General features: G+C 41.5%; 1 protein-coding gene across 1 annotated transcript in view; it reads right to left on the bottom strand.

Annotated features, from left to right (window-relative positions):
- DOC2B (double C2 domain beta) overlaps positions 1 to 21,254 on the bottom strand; it is an 829,321-nt gene that overhangs the window by 144,888 nt on the left and 663,179 nt on the right. The window contains exons 5-6 of the mRNA XM_073615151.1: positions 15,950 to 16,076; positions 4,640 to 4,797 (exon numbers count right to left, since the gene is read on the bottom strand). Of these exons, the coding sequence (XP_073471252.1) occupies positions 4,640 to 4,797; positions 15,950 to 16,076 (285 nt within the window). The remainder of the gene's footprint in view (positions 1 to 4,639; positions 4,798 to 15,949; positions 16,077 to 21,254) is intronic.

Genomic DNA, 21,254 nt, shown 5'->3' with positions numbered 1-21,254 from the left:
TATATGGTTGACATGCTTTCTAAAAAAAACAAAAAAAAGGAAAAAAGGAATCAGTCTGGCAGACTGGTTAGCCAACTGGTTATTGTTTGCAAATGGATCTTAAAGTAAGTGGATCTTTTCACACATCTTTTCACACATCTAGAATTCACTGCCATTTGACAAATAAAATACAGCAATATTATGGGGGTCTATTTAAGAAAAGTCACTGGGCAAATGTCAAAAGCATTCATCGAATTATCAGGAATTCTGACCATATTTTTCTTAATATGTTGATTTCCTATGATCAGCTCCATCTAGTAGCCATTTTCCTGAAATACCATGATCAAGAAAATAGTGCATTGTGGCCACTAGATAGAGCTGGAAAGCATAGGAAATTAACATATTAAGCAAAATATAGTCAGAACTTGTGAGGATTGGGCAAATGCTTGTGACATGCTTATGTCTGGGCAATCTTTTTTTAAAATATGCTGTACATCTCTGCAATATATATAAATTCCTCTTTATTTTGTCATTTTAAATATGCTGCAAGTACAGAAAATGTCTGTTGATCTGCCAAAAATCCAGTGAGCTCCTATTTTCCTGCAGTGAACTGACAACTCTAACTCTGCACTTAAAGCGGAGTTCCACACAAAAATGGAACTTCCGCTTTTCCGAACCCTCCCCCCCTCCGGTGTCACATTTGGCACCTTTCAGGGGGGAGGGGGGTGCAGATACCTGTCAAAGACAGGTATTTGCACCCACTTCCGGCATAGACTCCCATGGGAGTCTATGCCTCTTCCCGTTCCGACCGCGCTGTCTGCTGGGAACACACAGCTCCCAGGAGAGAGCGGGGACCACTAGGGACGCGCAGCGCGACTCGCGCATGCGCAGTAGGGAACCGGGAAGTGAAGCCGCAACGCTTCACTTCCTGATTCCCTCACCTAGGATGGCGGCGGCAGCTGCCGAGAACCGAGCGGGTTCTCGGCGTCCCCTGCCGACATCGCTGGACCCCGGGACAGGTAAGTGGCAATGTATTAAAAGTCAGCAGCTGCAGTATTTGTAGCTGCTGGCTTTTAATATTTTTTTTTTTTGGCGGTGTGGGTGAACCCCCGCTTTAAATTCCAAGCAGTAATGTCATTGCGGGCCAAATTCTCCCCTACTACAACACACTTCTCTTTCTTCTCATGTTCGTAACATAAGGGATTTTTGGTCCATAAGGGGAGAACTCTGGCAGGGCTTTCAATACTGTTTGGGATTTCAGTGCAAGAGAAGCTACAGTCAGCCCACTATGGGAAGTTAGATGCTTACTGGACTTTTGGCATCAACAGGTAATTTTCTGTGCTTGCTGTGTTATAAAGAGCTAAAACATGGGGAAATAAGTGTGTATAGCAGAGATGTACTGAATGTTTAAATAATGTAGTAAGTTTGACATGTGTTGCGTCACAATGCACATTAATGTGTGCTGTCTTAAGACAACCTACTTATTTGAATGGGCTGCCTAGGGCACTACAAGGGACCAAAAATTCTGCATGCGCCATTTTTATTAATGCAGGGCATGGAAGCACACAAAGATTCACAATGAATGGAACTGCAGTGCACCAAAGCATGTTAATGAGCCACATTGGTTTGAATTGGTCCTTGACGTAACTTAACTGTAGCAGAGAAAAATCAGCACTCCTGCCATGCCAGACAGGGTTGTGCTGTGTGGCATAACTGTGAGAATCACAGGATTGGATGTACAGAAATATAAATATATTTCCAGATAAAACTGCTACCATACAGTATATCTTTTTCACCTGTGTATTTAGCTCTTTGCCTATAGTTCAGCTGTATTGTCAGAGGAATTTTAGATATACTGCTTTCATGCTTGAGGTGATTGTAGCCGTATTAGTGCACTTGCGACAGAGTCAATTGAATACTGTGATACCTTTTTTTATTTGCACTAACGTACAATTTTTCAGGACAAGTTTTTGGGGTATATCCCCTTCAAGGTCCCAGTAGTACTGATGAATCAGTACTGCTGGGACCTTGAAGAAGGGGACATACCCCAAAAGCTTGTCCTAAAAATTGTACGTTAGTGCAAATAAAAAAAAGCATAACGGAAAGTACTCAATTATCTCTATATACTGCTTTCAAAAATTATGATTAGAAACAATGTTTATAAATTCACCCACGCAGTATAAAATGTAATAATAGGTTACAAAATATATTCCATCTGAATTAAAGCAATAAAAATGTAAAAGCTAAATGATAAGTCACTGTAATAACACATGATAGAAGAAAATATCTAATAAATATCAATTCAATTGACAGGCAAATTCAAATAACAAAATAAGGTAAGCTAGACGTAAACAGTGTTTATAACAGGTTAATAATAAAGGTAATCCCAATAAGAAGCCATCATGCAGCCTTTAAAGATGCTATAGCTGACTTTTTCCACTCCCTTTCTGTAAAAGCCAATTAAAATATATCTCTTGGAATTGATTGCAAACGTAAGAAGAAATTCAGTAGTTTGTTTTATTAAAATGGGATAATCAATAGTTAATAAACACAATAAGGCAGAAGTAAAGGTTAAAATAACCTATGGTTGAAACATTGCCTACCCACTGATTTTATACATGATGCATAAGTTTTTATGAAATCTCAGTGTAAATTTATGTCTTGTGTGTGGTCACATGACCACTAAGCTTCTGCTGCTCGGAAGTATGGGATCAACCGTTTAAGCATCTTGTGTCAGCCAGGGATAGGTTGATTCAATTTAAATTTCTTCACAGGAGTTACTACACTCCGGCAAGAATAGGAAAGATTTTTGGGTCAGCATCAGCGGAGTGCTGGAGATGCTCTTTTTCCCCGGCCGATGCTGGCCATGTATTCTGGGACTGTCCACAAATCAAAAGATATTGGGAGGAGGTCCTTTCATGTGTTTCGGGCCTTCTCACAATCCCTATTCCATTAAGTATTAAGGTGTGTCTGTTGGGTTTAGTACAAGAGGTGGTGCAGACCAGAGCTCTAAGAACACTGCTCACTATTCTGCTTTTTTATGCCAAAAAGGCCATCCTACTAAAATGGAAAGATTCTCAAGCTCCAGATGTCGCATTTTGGAAGAAGTTGGTAAATAATATGATGCCTTTTTACAAATCCACTTATCAAGCTAGAGGATGTAAAAATAAATTTGATAAGGTATGGCAGGCATGGTATGGAGATGAAAGTACAATAGGATAGCCATATTAATATATTGTTTAAAAGGTGGCAGGAGGATGGTAAATCATCACTGAGGGAAAACACTACTTAACATAGAACATGGGAGGACTGAACGGAAGATGAAAGATTGAGGAAGTATAATGTGATAAAAACAGGCTCAGCGGTGTGATAACTTCATATTATAGGAGTGTTAAACATACATTGGTCATTCTGAATTCTGTATTTGGGCTGTGACAGGGAGGGAAGGGAGGGGGGGTATTAGGGGGGAGGGTGGGGGGAGTCATGGGGTAGGGATTCATTGTTAGGTCCTGCGAGGCCAAATCTGGGCTCTGCCATGTTGGCGGCCTAGTGGTTAATGTATATAATAAAAAATTTCAATAAAAAGAATTTTCAAAAAAAAAAAAGCTTCTGCTGCTCTGTGTAAATGAGTGGCTGCTGCAAAGGAACTCTCTGCCCTGCCGACAACAGCTAGAGCTGTGGAAGCCGGAGAGCGACTAATTTAGCCCTATTGTTGGCTCATGCTCTATCACACAAAGAAGGCAAAGCTTTACAGCCACGTGGTCTCTCAGAAGAAGATTCAAAAAAAGGCATTTACACTAAGATTTTTTTTTACATACTATAAGCGGTTATTTTAGCATGCTCTTCTACTTTAATTCCTAAACCTGAGTCAAAACTACATTCTGTGTACTGGTACATTCAACGTACAAGTGCCTAAAATGCATTATTTATATATCTGTTAGCATATCTATGTACGCATGACATGATTTATTCTGTGTGCTATTTGAAACAGGTTTAGGGTAAACCAGCCACAGCCTGGGCCATAGAAACTGAGTAGGTAAAGATAAAGGGGGGGATTTACTAAAACTGGAGTGTACAAAATCTGGTGCAGCTCTGCATAGAAACCAGTCAGCTGAAGATAGAAGCTGATTGGCTACTATGTACAGCTGTACCAGTTTCTGGGTGCTCCAGTTTTAGTAAATCATCCCCAAAAAGTAAAAAAACGTGCCAAAATGATAATGTTCATCTGGAAAAAGTGGTTCCAGAAATATAAAAAAAATCTGAAGCTATAGGTAAATCTTTTTACTTTTCTCTAAAAACTTGAACCTGGCACCACTTCTCTAACCAACAAGCCTCATTTGGTCCTTTAATGTGAAGGATGGCATCGATGACTAATAGGGAGGCTCTACTGGTGGAAGGAAAGTGACAGGCTAAAATTTACTTTTACAGGAAAAAAGGAGATTTGCATAGAACTTTACTCTGGATTTCTTAAGTGACGTGACTTTTTCTGGAGGTAACCTCTAAATGTGCTATTTTTCCTATACTCGGTTTGAATTCCCCTGGCTTGTAACAGGTTTTTATTTAATATGCTTACAAGTTTGTTTTAGGTGTAGCAATCTCCTCCTATATATACTGTATATATATATATATATGTCATCTATACATAGAATGAAGAACTTACGTTTTTACATAGGGGTCGGAGTATCCATTTGCATCCATAGCTGCTAGATGTGCACATCTAATGATGCCTACTAAGAGCCCTGATTTTTGTGAGCTGTATTTTAAGGATATAAGAATTCTCCCACGTTCCTCCAAAGATTTATCTTCTGTTTTATCTATCTGTGGATGGAAGCACAAATGTTAATGACGATATAAAGAAGTTCATGCACAGCTGTCCCAACAAAAAACAGATTATCCATGGAGAACCTGATTTGTAAGTATAGAGGTTATTAAAGAACCTGACATCCATTAAGCAGCAGGTGTACTTGTGCAAGTTGAATCTATTACCTATTTTCCCCTTCATGTTTGCACAATAAAATAATTATTGACCTTGTTTAAGCTAAAGGGTTAACAGAGATCGCTTTAGCTCTTTCAGGTAATTGATTTTAAAGAATAGGAACAATACAACATTATTCAAAAATAAAAACAACATAAATGTTTAGTAGGTAACAAAAGGACCAGGTTCCTGTTGCACAAAATTTGCAGTACTCTTTTGGGTGTACAGCCTTATACAAAAGTTTGACTACTCCTATTCAAATCACACAGTTTAATCATTTGCTCAAAGAAGAGAAGGTAATACAAACTTTGTAGGGAACAAAATTAGACATGGTGAGGTTATGCAAAGTTAACAGGACAGGAAAAGCTGAACATGCTGTATGTTTTATCCCCTCTTTACATATACTTCCTAGGATTTATTCAATTTTGCAGACATTACTTTGCATTGAGTGAAAAAGCGATTGATGAAGTGGTTTTGGTGAAATTATACCATGTGGACTGCTCAGGCAAAATTTTCTTGAAAACAAATGCGCTTGGCTTTGTTTTATAACAATATAATGTGATTGCCATGTCAGTGCTGAGACAGAGATCAATGGCTTTGTTAACAAACAAAGCCAACTTTAGTACTGACCTCATCCCCAGTGTTAACAATAACCCTAATCCTTTGTTTATAAACAAAGTCATGTGATTGCTAGGTCAGCACTGAAATGGCAATAACATGACTTTGTTTAAAAACAAAGGATTTGGTATAGCATTAGTGTCAGAATTAGGGGTGCCTTGATCCTCTTTAGTATCTAGCATAGTGTTACTAGCTAAATAAAAAACATGTTTTGGCTCAAGAAAACGCCACCCCCCCCCCTTCCAAAAAAAGAGAAGGCAGAGGGAAAAAGACTAGTCACCAGTTTATTATTATTATTTCAGGTACTTGTATAGCGTCGTCAATTTACGCAGCGCTTTACATATATAATATATATATTATGCATTCACATCATTATAAACTGCATGTTGGTAACAATCACACTCTCTATTGTCTTTAAAGTGGATGTAAGCCCGATTCATGAACTCTAACCTAGACAAATATACTGTATTTGTAGAGTTTACATATCTCTCTCCAAAGCCCTACGTCCCCTGTCTTTATGCTGCTACATTTCTCTGTTATCAGCATGATAACTTCTGACAAGTTCTCCGACACAGGAGATAAAAGCAGCTGAAAATTTGTGTTGGGGTGGGTGCTATAAAAAGATTAGCAGAGAGCAGTGGTGGCCTGTGCATTGTGGGCGCAAGGGCACCGCCCCCCGACACCTCCGCCACCCTCCCTATTCATGTGCCCGGCCCCTTTCGCCAGACACATGTAATACTATGGCGGGGATAGGTGGGGGGTGTGTATTTTGAAGCACGTGATTAGAGCCAGAGGCTCTAATAGGCTTCAAAATAGGGTGGGCTCAGGGCGCAGAGAACTGCGTCCCAATCCCACCCTGTTGTGTGGCATACTTTCGCTATTTTCACATTAACGCTCCTCCCTGCGAATCAGCAGGCAAGTCAGCGACACCTGTCTCCCGATTGGCCAAAGCATTAGGCTATCCTATTGGATGCCTAACGCTTTGGCGGGAGAGGAGACATGGCGGAGGAAGCCTGAGGAGCTGAGTGGACACAGGAGCCGCAGCCTCCACTTCCTGCCAAGGAGGAGAGCCGCCGCTTCCCGCTGAGGAGGAGAGCCGCCAAGGAAGAGACCCACTGCTTCCCACCAAGGAGCAGAGCCCCGTCACTCCAGGAGAGGAGCAGAGCCCCTCCAAACAAGCCGTAAGTGCCGCCGGACCGGCCGCGGGGGGGTTAGTGATGTGACAGCCGGGGGACGCGCCTGGCTGCATTTGATGGGCACAAGTGGCTGCATATGATGGGCATAAGTGGCTGCATTTGACAGGCACAAGTGACTGCATTTGACGGGCACAGATGGCTGCATATGACAGGCACAAGTGGCTGCATATGACGGCCACAAGTGGCTGCATATGATGGGCACAAGTGGCTGCATATGAATGGCACAAGTGGCTGTATTTGATGGGCACAGTGGCTGCATTTGATGGGCACAATGGTTGCATTTGATGGACATAGTGAGGCTGCAATTGATGGGGGGTTCAGTATTTTTCAGTTTGTTTGCGCCCCCCCCCCAAACATTTTGAGCACCAGCCACCACTGGCAGAGAGTTTGTCTTTACACAGCACAGCTCTGCAAGTATCTTCCTTCCTCTGCCTATGTGGAGGGGGGGGTGCCTTTCCTCCAATCAGCTCTCACACACTGTATGCCAAGACTCCACTGCCACAGCTGAAACAGGAAGAAAAAAATCTCCACTGGGTAAAGAAGAGGGTTTACATCCACTTTAAATAATATATGGTAAGTTATAGGTGCACCCTTGTAAGATATTAAAAAATACTATATTATTATATTCCCTTATTCTTCAATATTAGTTTCTGGTATATCAGATTCATGTCAAACCAGGGACAAACTTTTCTGTTAAAGCCCCTGGAGAGTCTTCACATCACTGTTTAAATTACAACGCTGCCTTCTTTATTGCATTTGAATTTCACTTCAATTAAAGAGCAGCCTTGCAGCTACACAATTTATGGCTTTTTAAAGCACAAACAGAGGAAATGAAAATTAAAATGTTAGCTATTTTCATGAGATGAAATTGATAAGGAGAAAAGGCACAACAAATTGACTTTTTTGGACATTTCTTTTCTAATGATTGCTAATAAAAATGATATAACATTGAGAAAGAGTTTGAGTGAAATATAAATCAGTGATTTTGCCATTAACACCATTCACAACTGTTAAACCTGTACTGTGTTACTGCCTGACTTTGTATCCGTGGAACTGTTAAATAAAAAACTTGAAAAGGATAAACTACTACATGTAGGATTTGCTTCAATGTACTGTTTCCAATAGAAAAAAACACAGGGATATATTGTCCCTTTATAGCGGGCCACTATTCTGAAAGGAGCCACCTTGAAATATTTTCTACACATGAAAAATATTGCACTTATTGGCCACTTTATAAGTGATCTTTAGGACAGATAGCTAAATAGTTTGTACACATAAGACCCCTTAAAGGAAGCCTGTGCTAATAAAATATCCAGGTTACTAATCTAACTCATTCTGAAAATGTTGTTGCCTAGCTGTTATGGTATTCACGTGCCTTCAGTCCTTTGTAAGTCACTGACTTCGTTTCCAGATCAGGAATTTTGACTTCTCTCTAAATTTAACATACTAAGTTATCAGCAATGGCAGCCTATATACATAACAACATAACAAAAAGCAGCTCACACATTATGAGACATCTACCATAGCCCTACGATATTCTTACTGCTGTGCAGCACTATACATTCCAATAAACGCAATAATTGCTCATGTAAACTCATGTAAGCCCAATAAATATCACGTGAACACAATCAACAGTTAAAACCATAAACAATCAAACAATAATTATGTTGAAGTGCTACATGGTGTATACTAAAAGCCCCAGAGGACATCATTTCTGATGAAATGCGCCATGCAGAGCTATGTGCTGTGACATCACTGTGTTCCAGGAAGTGTCAATACATTGTCTCGGGCCGTTATTTCTTTAACAGCGCTGTTAATAAATGGACCGTGTAAGTGCATCTATGTGTATTTAATACATTAACCATCTGGATTTCCGACTATGTGGAATATTTGGCTTCTTTTGTTTTCTTTACATGTGCATATACAGTATCTCACAAAAGTGAGTACACCCCTCACATTTTTGTAAATATTTTATAATATCTTTTCATGTGACACTGAAGACATGACACTTTGCTACAATGTAAAGTAGTGAGTGTACAGCTTGTATAACAGTGTCAATTTGTTGTCCCCTCAAAATAACTCAACACACAGCCATTAATGTCTAAACCTTTGGCAACAAAAGTGAGTACACCCCTAAGTGAAAATGTCCAAATTGGGCCTAATTAGCCATTTTCTCTCCCCGGTGTCATGTGACTCATTAGTGTCACAAGGTCTCAGGTGTGGATGGGGAACAGGTGTGTTAAATTTGGTGTTATTGCTCTCACTCTCTCATACTGGTCACTGGAAACTTAACATGGCACCTCATAGCAAAGAACTCACTGAGGATCTGAAAAAAAGAATTGTTGCTCTACATAAAGATAGCCTAGGCTATAAGAAGACTGCCAAGATCCTGAAACTGAGCTGCAGCACGGTGGCCAAGACCAGCGGTTTAACAGGACAGGTTCCACTCAGAACAGGCCAACCAAAGAAGTTGAGAGCATGTGCTCAGCATCATATCCAGAGGTTGTCTTTGAGAAATAGGCGTATGAGTGCTGCCAGAGGTTGAAGGGGTGGGGGGTCAGCCTGTCAGTGCTCAGACCATACGCCGCATACTGCATCAAATTCATCTGCATGGCTGTCATCCCAGAAGTTAGCCTCTTCCAAAGATGATGCACAAGAAAGCCCGCAAACAGTTTGCTGAGGACAGGCAGTTCATTGAGGGAACCATGAATGGCAACATGTACTGTGACATACTGAAGCAGAGCATGATTCCCTTCCTTCGGAGACTCGACCGCAGGGCAGTATTCCAACATAACGACCCCAAACAAACCTCCAAGACGACCACTGCCTTGCTAAAGAAGCTGAGGGTAAAGTTGATGGACTGGCCAAGCATGTCCCAGACCTAAACCCTATTGAGCATCTGTGGGGCATCCTCAAACGGAAGGTGGAGGAGCGCAAGGTCTCTAACATCCACCAGCTCCGTGATGTTGTCATGGAGGGGTGGAAGAGAACTCCAGTGGCAACATGTGAAGCTCTGGTGAACTCCATGCCCAAGTGGGTTAAGGCAGTGCTGGAAAATAATGGTGGCCACACAAAATAATGACACTTTGGTCCCAATTTGGACATTTTCACTTAGGGGTGTACTCACTTTTGTTGCCAGTGGTTTAACATTAATGACTGTGTGAGTTATTTTGAGGGGACAGCAAATTTACACTGTTATACAAGCTGTACACTCACTACTTTACATTGTAGCAAAGTGTAATTTCTTCAGTGTTGTCACATGAAAAGATATAATAAAATATTTACAAAAATGTGAGGGGTGTACTCACTTTTTGAGATACTGTATATTGGACGATGACCAATGGTCAGATCTTATTGCTGGCGTTTGCCCACCCTCCAGGCTGCTAGCTTGGCATACTGAAAGGGTTTACTGTCAGTCAATAGTTGTGATCGTACCAATAAAAAATCCCAATCACCCCCCAGAGTAGTATAGTGTCACTATATATATATATATATATATATATATATATATATATATATATATATATATATATGTATATATATATATATATATACACACACACACACATTTGTCACTAGTCAGAGTCCTTAATAACCGCCACCTAGTCACAGTGTCCCTAATCACTGCCACACCAGTTACAGTGTCCCTGGTCATCCTCACACCAGTTACAGTGTCCCTGATCATCCCCACACCAGTTACTGTGTCCCTGATTATCGCCACATCAGTTACAAAGTCTCTGATCACTGCCACACCAGTCATATTGTCCCTAATGAGCACCACACCAGTTATTGTGTCCCTGATCGTCGCCACACCAGTAATGCCCCGTACACACGGTCGTAATTTCCGACAACAAATGTGATGTGAGCTTGTTGCCAGAAATTCCGACCATGTGTATGCTCCATCGGACATTTGCTGTCAGAATTTCGGACAACAAATGTTTGAGAGCAGGTTCTCAAATTTCCGAGCGTGTGTACACAATTCTGAAGCACAAAAGTCCACGCATGCTCAGAATCAAGCAGAAGAGCCGCACTGGCTATTTAACTTTTTCTCGGCTCGTCGTACGTGTTGTATGTCACCGCGTTCTTCATGTTCGGAATTTCCAACAACATTTGTGTGATCGTGTGTATGCAAGACAAGTTTGAGCCAACATCTGTTGGAAAAAAATCTACGGTTTTGTTGTCGGAATGTCCGATCGTGTGTACAGGGCATTACAGTTTCTCTGATCACTGCCACATCAGTTACAGTGTCCCTGATCACCACCACACTAATTATGATGTCCCTGATCACTGCTACACCAGTTACAGTGTCCGAGATCACTGCCACACCAGTCCCAGTGTTCCCGATTACCAGTCATATTGTCTCTAATCACCACCGAACCAGTTACAGTGTCCCTGATCACTGTTACATCAATTACAGTGTCCCTAATCACTGCCACCCCCCTTATGGTGTCCCTGATCCCAGTGTTTCCAATTATCATCACACTAGTGCAGTGTTGCCTTTGCCTGCTGCCTGTACCAATCCTGGCCTGTTTATTGACCACATTTCTGCTTCAACCAGTCCTTTGCCTGCTTGCTGACCAAGTCTGTGCCTGTGGCAAGAACTGTGCCACCTGCACATCCCACTGACTATGTTCCTGTGAGACACCAGTCCCAGCCATTCCCTGCGGACAACTGCAGTCCTGGAACCACAGGAACAATTTTGTTTTTCCTTTCTTCAGCCTCCTGTACTTCCTATCCAGTGGACATGGCATTTCTGGGGGCAGCAAAATACCAGTAGGCTAGGCTTGCTTGGCTTATAGGAACTGGGACTGCTATTGGTGACACCACAATAAGCTATATTCCCTGACCACTACAGTACAGTACATTGGTTTTGACACAATTGGTTGATTTGTGTGATATAAAAGATACCATGTCCGGTACATAATCAGTCCAGACAGTGAAAACATGTGGTATCACCATACTCAGAAGGAGTGTATGGGGTTTGGGGGGTAATTCTAAGTATGCCCTTACTGTGTACGAGAAATAGCCTATTAAATTGACAGCTTGGTGTAAAAAAAATTCTTTTCATTTTCTTGCACTTCTCATACTTTCCAAACATTTGTGGCAAAAAAAAAAAAAAGTCTTCAAAAGACTCAACATGCCTCTAAAAAATTCATTGGAGTGTTTACTCTCCAAAATGTGGTCATTTGGTGGGTGTTTCCATTGTCCTGGTGTTCCAGGGTCTTCAAAAATGTGATAGGTAGAAGGAAGTGTAATTTACACCCCTAGAAAGCCTGAATGCGCGCTATGGATTTTGGGTCTGTCTGTGTGGCTGGGCCAGGGGTGCTCAACCCGTGGCCTGCCAACTCACCATCCCAGAGCATCCCAGTCCAGTGATCCGGCACTGGCAGGCACCACATAAGCCATTGCTTTCTCTGTAGCACTGGCGCCTCTCCCAGGCAGAGTGATACCAAGTGTACTCTGCCTCTAAGCCTTTCAAGCATCCAGGAGAGTGATGCCAGCAGCAGTTGCAGGAGGAAAATAAGGTCACTATATTAAACAACTCATATATTAGGCATAATAGCTTTTGCAATGGGCATATAGCACCTATTAAGGGGTTAACAACTATTGGGCTCCTTTCACACTGATCTGTGAATACAGCGCAGTGCACTTGTGACTTTCCTGTGGGTTAGCTGCGCTGAGCCATAGGCTTTTATTATATCCTGCGGGTTTGGTGCACTTTCTAAAAGCGCATCAAAACTCCTGAATGCAAGCGTGTGATAGAAGCCTATGGCAAAGTGCAGCTAACCTGCAGGAAAGCACTGCGCTGCACTAGCGGCGCAGGTAAATTGCAGTGCATCAGTGTGACAGCAGCCTTATAGGGGACTCGGGACAATAAGGGCTTGTTCACATTTGTGGTTTGGGGGGTGGGCAGTAAAACCCTATAGTTGACATATGTTTTTTTCCATACCTGTGAACAGGGTCTCCACTTAGGAACAACTGACATAAAAGCTGACATAGAGTCCCTTGTAAAAAGTAAACAAAGTCAGTGTTCACACTAGTGCCATCCACTCTTTAATTTTTTGATTGTGATTAAAAACAGGGTAAACATCCAACATGGACTGGTCCTACAGAAAATGATGATCTTAAATGTTGTTTAAAATCTTCATTATGCTATTAAAAAAAAAATATTGTGAACCATTTTATTTAATTGCCACTGCGACTGGTTACCAAATTACTTAAGTGGCCTTCACTCTTCAAAAGGTTGAGCACCCCTGGGCTAGGCTGTGAAAAAGTCTCACATACACTATATTACCAAAAGTATTGGGTTGCCTACCTTTACACACACATGAACTTAAATGGCATCCCAGTCTTAGTCCGTAGGGTTCTGTATTGAGTTGGCTCACCCTTTGCAGCTATAACAGCTCTGTCTATAGGAATGTTTGACCATTCTTCCAGAAGTGCATTTGTGAAGACAGGCACTTATGTTGGACGAGAAGGCCTGGCTCACAGTCTCTGCTCTAATTCATTCATATCCCAAAGGTGTTCTATCGGGTTGAGGTCAGGACTCTGTGCAGGCCAGTCAAGTTCCTCAACCCCAAACTTTCTCATCCATGTCTTTATAGACCTTGCTTTAAGTAATGGTCCAAAACATTTGATGGAGGGGGAATTATGGTGTGGGGTTGTTTTCAAGGGTTGGGCTTGGCCCTTTAGTTCCAGTAAAGGAAACTCTTAAGGCGTCAGCATACCAAGACACTTTGTACAATTTCATGCACCCAACTTTGTGGGAACAGTTTAGGGATGGCCCTTTCCTGTTCCAACATGATTGCGCACCAGTGCACAAAGCAAGGTCCATAAACAAATGGATGAGCGAGTTTGGGGTGGAGGAACTTGACTGGCCCACGCAGAGTCCTGACCTCAACCCACCAGAACACCTTTGGTATGAATTAGATCAGAGATTGCGAGCCAGGCCTTCTAGTCCACATCAGTGCCTGACCTCACAAATGCACTTCTGAAAGAACGGTCAAACATTCCCAAAGACACACTCCTAAACCCTGTGGATAGCCTGAAGCAGGCTATTAGAAGGCATCAAACTGAAGCAGACTATTAGCAGGGACTGTATCATAAAGTTCAGGAACAATAAAGGACACTAAGGACATGGGGCAAGGCTTTCTTGCTGGTGAATAATTAAGAACGGGAACTGAAATCACTATTGGATAATGTTCAGTGAAGATTAGACCGATTTTTGGAGTTGTGCATTGATAAAATGTGAGGGATTAATCCACCTGCACTGAAGACTGGGTGCTGAGGGCTTAATGCATATGTGCTGCGCATAGAGGGGTTATTACAGATGTACTAGGAACTGGCAATTGAGCGATTAATACACATGCTGGTGACTGTCCACTAAGGGGTAAAAGCACATGTACTGGGTATTGGTAACAGAAAGATTATTGCCTATAAACAGAGTACATAAGCAGAAAAACAGATACTAAGAGGTTAAAGCGCATATGTTGGGAACTGAGTGCTGAGGGGTTAGTCTACATGAACTGGGTACTGAGTGTTTAAAGTACATGCCGAAGAACTAAGCATTGAGGAGATAAGACACATAGGTTGAGGACTGGGTAGTGGTATCACATATTGTATGTGCAGAAGATAGGGGACTGAGAGGTTATATGCCTGATTTGAGAACTGGAAACTAAGGGGTTAATGCTTATACTTTGGGAACAAGTTGCACAATAGTTAATGTGCGTACACTGCATTACAGCTTCAATCTCTAGACATCTGTGGGAGATTCCAGTAGCAGAAATAAAGGGGAAAGTGAGCAGAGTCTGGTGAAAGCAATCACAAGAACCTCAAACTCCACTAGCATCCACTGGCACAAACATGTAGGCATCATTGTGTACCCTGTGCCACACACATTTTCTGAGCACTGTACTATATACTCTATACTATACTTATTGTACATTTTATACTAATGACCACAGCTGGGCTATATATGACAACCCCCTGACCCCTGCATTCTATGTACCAATAGTAATTATATACTGATGGCAAAGGGTTTAATATCTCAATGGTTGCTGGTTGAGAAAATCTTTAAGGTGAACTTACACTGGACCCTCTCCCCATCCCCCTGGTACTTCTGTACAAGAGTCCCGCGATCCCCCGCTGTGAGACATTGAGACGCGGCCTCCTGGATTTCTCTCCTCTCCTCCAGTGCTGACAGGACAGGCTAGACGGAGTCTTATTGGTCAGCGCCATCCATGTGACTGTGCTGACCAATTGGAATGCCTCCTATCCATACAGGCTGAGAGGCACAAATAGGTGATTAATCCACTGGGATTTCAAATCTCCGGACCGGTGCAGTGGCGTCCCGGTGTCTGACAGCGGGAGATATCGCAGGGACTCCGATACAGCAAAACCGGGGGCGATGGGGAGGGGGTCCAGTGTAAGTTCACATTACAGATTCTTTTGTAAAGGTGAACTTACACTTTAAGTTAGGTTGAAAAGTCATTTTCTACAAAATGACTGTGCCAAGTGTCCTTATTGTGCGGATACAAGGACTTTGATATATGTGTGCTGTGTATACAGAGCTACCCTACATTCAGATTTTATCTAACCATGTTCAGTGGTTCAGGTTTAATGTCCTTTTAAGCCCCTCACGCAGCGAAAGGAAGTTGTGAGTACCTATGTCTATTCCCTGAGAAATAAAGCCCTGGTTTTATCTTACTTTTTCTTGTTTTTGGCAAATAGCGGTCATTGACTGAACTCTGGCATTAAAGATAAAAGTGGAGACTGGGGAAAACTGCAATAATTTAATTTTTGCTTTTAATGCACAATATAAGTTTAGAAATGGCTGCTTCCATCTGACTTTCCACACATGTCTTGCTTTGGGCCAGATTTTTCCAGCTAGTGATGTGTTGCTTTATCACTGACCATAGGATGAGAGTAGACCCTTTCACACTGATGCTGTGTGTTTTTAGCTCTGTGTACTCTGGGGGCTTCATGTGGGTTACGTGCACTTTGCCATATAGTTCTATTGCATCATGTGGTTTTGGTGAGTTTTTTTGAAAAACGCACCAAAATTCCTACATGCAGAACAGCTACACATGCTTTATGGGAAAACCTCATTACATCAGTGTGAAAGTGCTCTAATATGTAAACGGTACCAGTCCAACTGTTAAAGTCACAAAAAATTACTTACAGGCAGTTGTTTTTCTAGACAGATGCTAAAATTTTTGGTTTGGTTGGGCTTCAGTTTTTTCAGAGGAATTCTTGTTTCACCAATGAACTCATTGTGTCGGAATTTATCCTCATCACATACTGAAATTCTAGGTGACACAAAGAAAAAAACACTTATAAGAACTCTTTTGTGCACAGAAAAATTTTGGAATTTTTGCACGATTGTTTCCATTTTCTATGCTAAAGATAAACATTTAACTCTATTTAAAGAAAAATCATGTAGTTAAGTATTTATGCATTATAAATGAAACAATCAGTGCACTAGAAACGTGAAATCATGCTGAAAATAACACATAGATAAACATCCAGAGAGGAGATAATACACGAAGAAGCCAAGATCCCACAGAGCGAAAAGTAAAAATGCTTAAGTCCTAATGCATCCTATTTAGTTAACTAATACAAAAGTAAATAAGTCAGCAGTAACATTTTTATTTTAATCTAGTAAACTTTGTCATTTTTCATTTTTGACAAATTTTTCATTATAGTTAAAATTTTCATAACTAATAAGTTATACATATTCTTAGGAGCTATGCTCTATTACATCAGAAAGTATAGAACGCATTAAAGTGACAATAAAGGCTCTTTTTCTTTTGATAAACTAAGAAAGATGTTATACTTGCTGGCTCTGTGCAATGATATTGCACAGAGTGATCCTTTACCTCCTCTTTGGCAGTGCCCCTCCAGCGTTGTCTGCTTCTCTCTCCTCCGGGTTCCTCCTCAGCAAGCCTGGTGCTATGGAGGCACCTGTGTCTACGTGGTCCCCACACACACAGCCCAGTAAGCCCAGTAAGCTACACCTCCACTCTTATGTCACAAGGGTTTAACTGACAATAGCAGGAGCCTATGACAGTGCTGGGGTTGTGACAGGAGTCAGGAAAGTGTTGGTTCTAAAGGCAGAAGTTTTTTTTTTATCTTACTGCATTCTATGCATTAGGATAAAAAACCTTCTGTGTGTAGCAGCCCCCCCTCAGCCCCACCTGATACCTACCTGAGCACCATCTCAATAATGCACGAGAGCCTCGGCTGTCCGGGGCTCTCCCCCTCATTGGCTGAGACACAGCAGTGGGCGCCATTGGCGTCCACTGCTGTCAATCAAAGTCACTGAGCCAATAAGGAGAGAGGGGGGGCAAGCCACAGCTCTGTGCTTGAATGAAAACACAGAGCAGCGGCTTGGCTCGGTTTGCCCCATGGCAAGCTGCTTGCTGTGGCAGGAGGGAGGAGCCAGGAGTGCTAGCGAGGGACCCGAGAAGAGGAGGATCTGGGCTGCTCTGTGCAAAACCACTGCACAGAGCAGGTAAATATAACATGTTTGTTATATTTAACTAAAAACAAGACTTTAATATCACTGTAAAGCTTGAATTCCAAGATAAGCAAATATTGTCTAAATACAAAAGCCATATGTATTCTTACTGGATTCTTGGTTTGTTTTATCTATTTTTCCAGATTTGTGCAGTATTCATTATCGAAACTTTGCCTCTGTACAGGAGCTTCCTGTAATAACATATACACTTGTGCTCATAAGTTTACATGGCAGAATTTATAATTTCTTGGCCATTTTTCAGAGAATATGAATGATAACACAAAAACATTTCTTTCACTCATGGTTAGTATTTGGCTGAAGCCATTTATTATCAATCAACTGTGTTTACTCTCATGACAACAAAAACTACCAAAATGACCCTGATCAAAAGTTTACATACCCTGGTGAGTTTGGCCTGGTAACATGCACACAAGGTGACACAAAGGGGTTTGAATGGCTATTAAAGGTAACCATCCTCTCCTGTGATCTGTTTGTTTATAATTAGTGTGTGTATATAAAAAGCCAATGAGTCTCTGGACTCCTGACAGACCCTTGCATCTTTCATTCAGTGCTGTTTTTGGATTCTGAGTCATGGGGAAAGCAAAAAAATTGTCAAAGGATCTGCGGGAAAAGGTAGTTGAACTGTATAAAACAGGAAAGGGATTTAAAAAGATGTCCAAGGAATTGAGAATGCCAATCAGCAGTGTTCAAACTCTAATCAAGAAGTGGAAAATGAGGGGTTCTGTTAAAACCAAACCACGATCAGGTAGACCAACTAAAATTTCAGCCAAAACTGCCAGGAAAATTGTTCCGGATGCAAAGAAAAACCCACAAATAACTTCAGATGAAATACAGGACTCTCTGAAAACATGTGGTGTGACTGTTTCAAGATGCACAATAAGGAGGCACTTGAAGAAAGATGGGCTGCGTGGTTGAGTCGCCAAAAGAAAGCCAATAATACGCAAATGCCACAAAGTATCACTTACAATATGCCAAACAGCACAGACAAGCCTCAAACCTTCTGGCACAAAGTCATTTGGAGTGATGAGACCAAAATTGAGCTTTTTGGCCACAACCATAATTGCTACATTTGTAGAGGAGTCAACAAAGCCTATGATGAAAAGTACACCATTCCTACTGTGAAACACAGAGGTGGATCGCTGATGTTTTGGGGATGTGTGAGCTAAAAAGGCACAGGAAATTTGGTCAAAATTGATGGCAAGATAAATGCAGTATGTTATCAAAAAATACTGGTGGAACATTTGCATTCATTAGCCAGAAAGCTGCGCATGGGACGTACTTGGACATTCCAACATAACAATGATCCAAAACACAAGGCCAAGTCGCCCTTTCATTGGCTACAGTAGAATAAAGTGAGGGTTCTAGAGTGGCCATCTCAGTCTCCTGGCCTCAATATCATTTATGCCCTGTACACATGGTCGGATTTTCCGACGGAAAATGAGTGATAGGACCTTGTTGTCGGAAATTCAGACCGTGTGTGGGCTCCATCACACATTTTCCAGCGGAATTTCCGACACACAAAGTTCGAGAGCTTGCTATAAAATTTTCCGACAACAAAATCCGTTGTTGGAAATTCCGATCGCGTGTACACAAATCCGACGCCCAAAGTGCCACGCATGCTCAGAATAAATTAAGAGACGAAAGCTATTGGCTACTGCCCCGTTTATAGGCCTGAGGTACGTGTTTTACGTCACCGCGTTCAGAACGATCGGATTTTCCGACAACTTTGTGTGACCGTGTGTATGCAAGACAAGTCTCAGCCAACATCGGAAAAAATCCATGGATTTTGTTGTCGGAATGTCCGATCAATGTCCGCCCATGTGTACAGGGCATGAGCCACTCTGGGGAGATCTCAAATGTGCAGTTCATGCAAGACAGCCCAAGAATTTACAGAAACTGGAGGCTTTTTGCCAAGAGGAATGGGCAGCTTTACCATCTGAGAAGATAAAGAGCCTCATCCACAAATACCACAAAAGACTTCAAGCTGTCATTGATGTTAAAGGGGGCAATACACGGTATTAAGAACTGGGGTATGTAATCTTTTGATCAGGGTCATTTGGGTAGTTTCTGTTGTCATTATGATTTAAAAAGAGTAAACACAGTTGATTGATAATAAATTATTTCAGCCAAACACTAACCATGAGTGAAAGAAATGTTTTTGTGTTATCATTCTCTGAAAAATGGCCAAGAAATCATAAATTCTGCCAGGGTATATAAATGTATGAGCACAACTGTAACTAAAGGCAAAACTTTTTTTTTTTTGGATAGTGTGGAGAGGGATTAGAACCCCTGTCAGGTTTTTATTGCTCCCTGTGCCGCCGTTAGGGAGAGTCGCTCTCTCTATTTATCTTGTTTACCATTATCATTGTAAGTGAAGGTAAAACAAAAGTTGGGTTGTCCTCAGTAAAGTAATAGAGGAGAAATCTTTCAATGGGGAATCTAGTTCTGGTGACTTGGGGGCCTCCAAGAAATTCCTCCAGTTTGCAGGGATTTCCTGTCACTTCCTGTTTTGGCTATGAGACAGATATAAATGGCAAAAAACTGACAGGGGTTTTAACCCTCCCTTACTCTATCCAAAATAAAAAAATCTTTGCCTATAGTTCTACTTTAAGATTGGTCAGTGCTGCTCTTTCTCATGTGACTGGTTTTGTAGCCCCCCCCCCTTTCCATTACGAAGAACTCAGTATGGAGGGCTACATTTACTAAAGGAGAAGACAATATTTGTTTAGCCTAATAATTATTATTTACTTTGAATGCCAAATCAACGATTTTTGCCTGTGATAGGATGATTCAGATTGGAACAGCTTTATATTATACCTTAAACAGAAGAACAATGGGTTTTTCCTAGTAATTAGAAAACCACTCACTGGATCAATATATGCCACTATTTTATTGAATCTTCTCTATCTTCATACAGTTCTCTTGCAGAAGAAAACCTGCCCTTCGATGAATGAAAATTTGTCCGGGTCAGCTACAGTATGACCATTCTCGCAAGAGAGAAGTTGATCTAACGATCAGCTTCTCTCGAGCTGGAATGTTGGAAAATTCCCACTCGATCATGCTGCAGCTCTGATCAGTGTATTCTGACAATGGAGGAGTCCCCGCTGTCAGAAAACAATGGTTTAGCGGGTAGGATTCCCTCATCAACCTCAAATGTGTGGATGGGGAAATTGGTTCAGTTTTTTTTTTTTGATCAGCCTGAATGATCATAAAAAAAATAAAAAGATCTTTCTATGGCCAGCCGGGAGCCAGACCCGATGACGTCACATGCCGCCCTTTGGCAGTGTGTTGACGTTAATTGTGTTGAGGTGCATATAGGCAGGCTGCAGCCTGCCTGTAGGTATAGTGGATGCCAGCTCCAAGGGGGGGACACGTGTTTTTTATCTCTTCAGGTAAGCTTTTATCCCGACGCAAGGCCTCTATCACTTTGTATGTTACCACATACTAGATTGGGCGACTAGGGGTGTTTGCGTATATTCTGAACCAATAACCTATACTGACCCTGTCTATCCTCTCCCCCCTTGGACTTATATTCATTTGCCCTGCCACATCAGGTGGGTTATGTTATCTCCTTCTTCCCTTCTCTTTTCTCCTTACAACAATATACTTTTTTATCCTCTATATACATATTTTATTTAGGCACTGCAAAAGATACATTATCCACCTGTATACATCCCATATATCCGCCATAGGGGAACCCTGTGGTGTTCCGGCTGTGCCTCTGCCTTTGGACTCTCAGGTATGTGTTAGTGCACCCGTCTGTTTTGTCCCTCCCCACTTGTTATTGAAAAAATCCTCATATTTAATTTGTATATGTGTGTGGTTTCACTATACTTATATACAATTATGTCTTACTGTAATTATGATTGTGTTACTTAATTTGTCACTTCTATTATAGATTTATCCTCCTGATGAAGCGGTCTTAGACCGCAAAACATGTAGAGGA

Source organism: Aquarana catesbeiana, linkage group LG02, assembly GCF_042186555.1.
Source record: "Aquarana catesbeiana isolate 2022-GZ linkage group LG02, ASM4218655v1, whole genome shotgun sequence".
NCBI classification, from domain to species: domain Eukaryota; kingdom Metazoa; phylum Chordata; class Amphibia; order Anura; family Ranidae; genus Aquarana; species Aquarana catesbeiana.
Note: the sequence above shows the minus strand (reverse complement) of the source record. Positions and strands in the feature narration are given on the sequence as shown.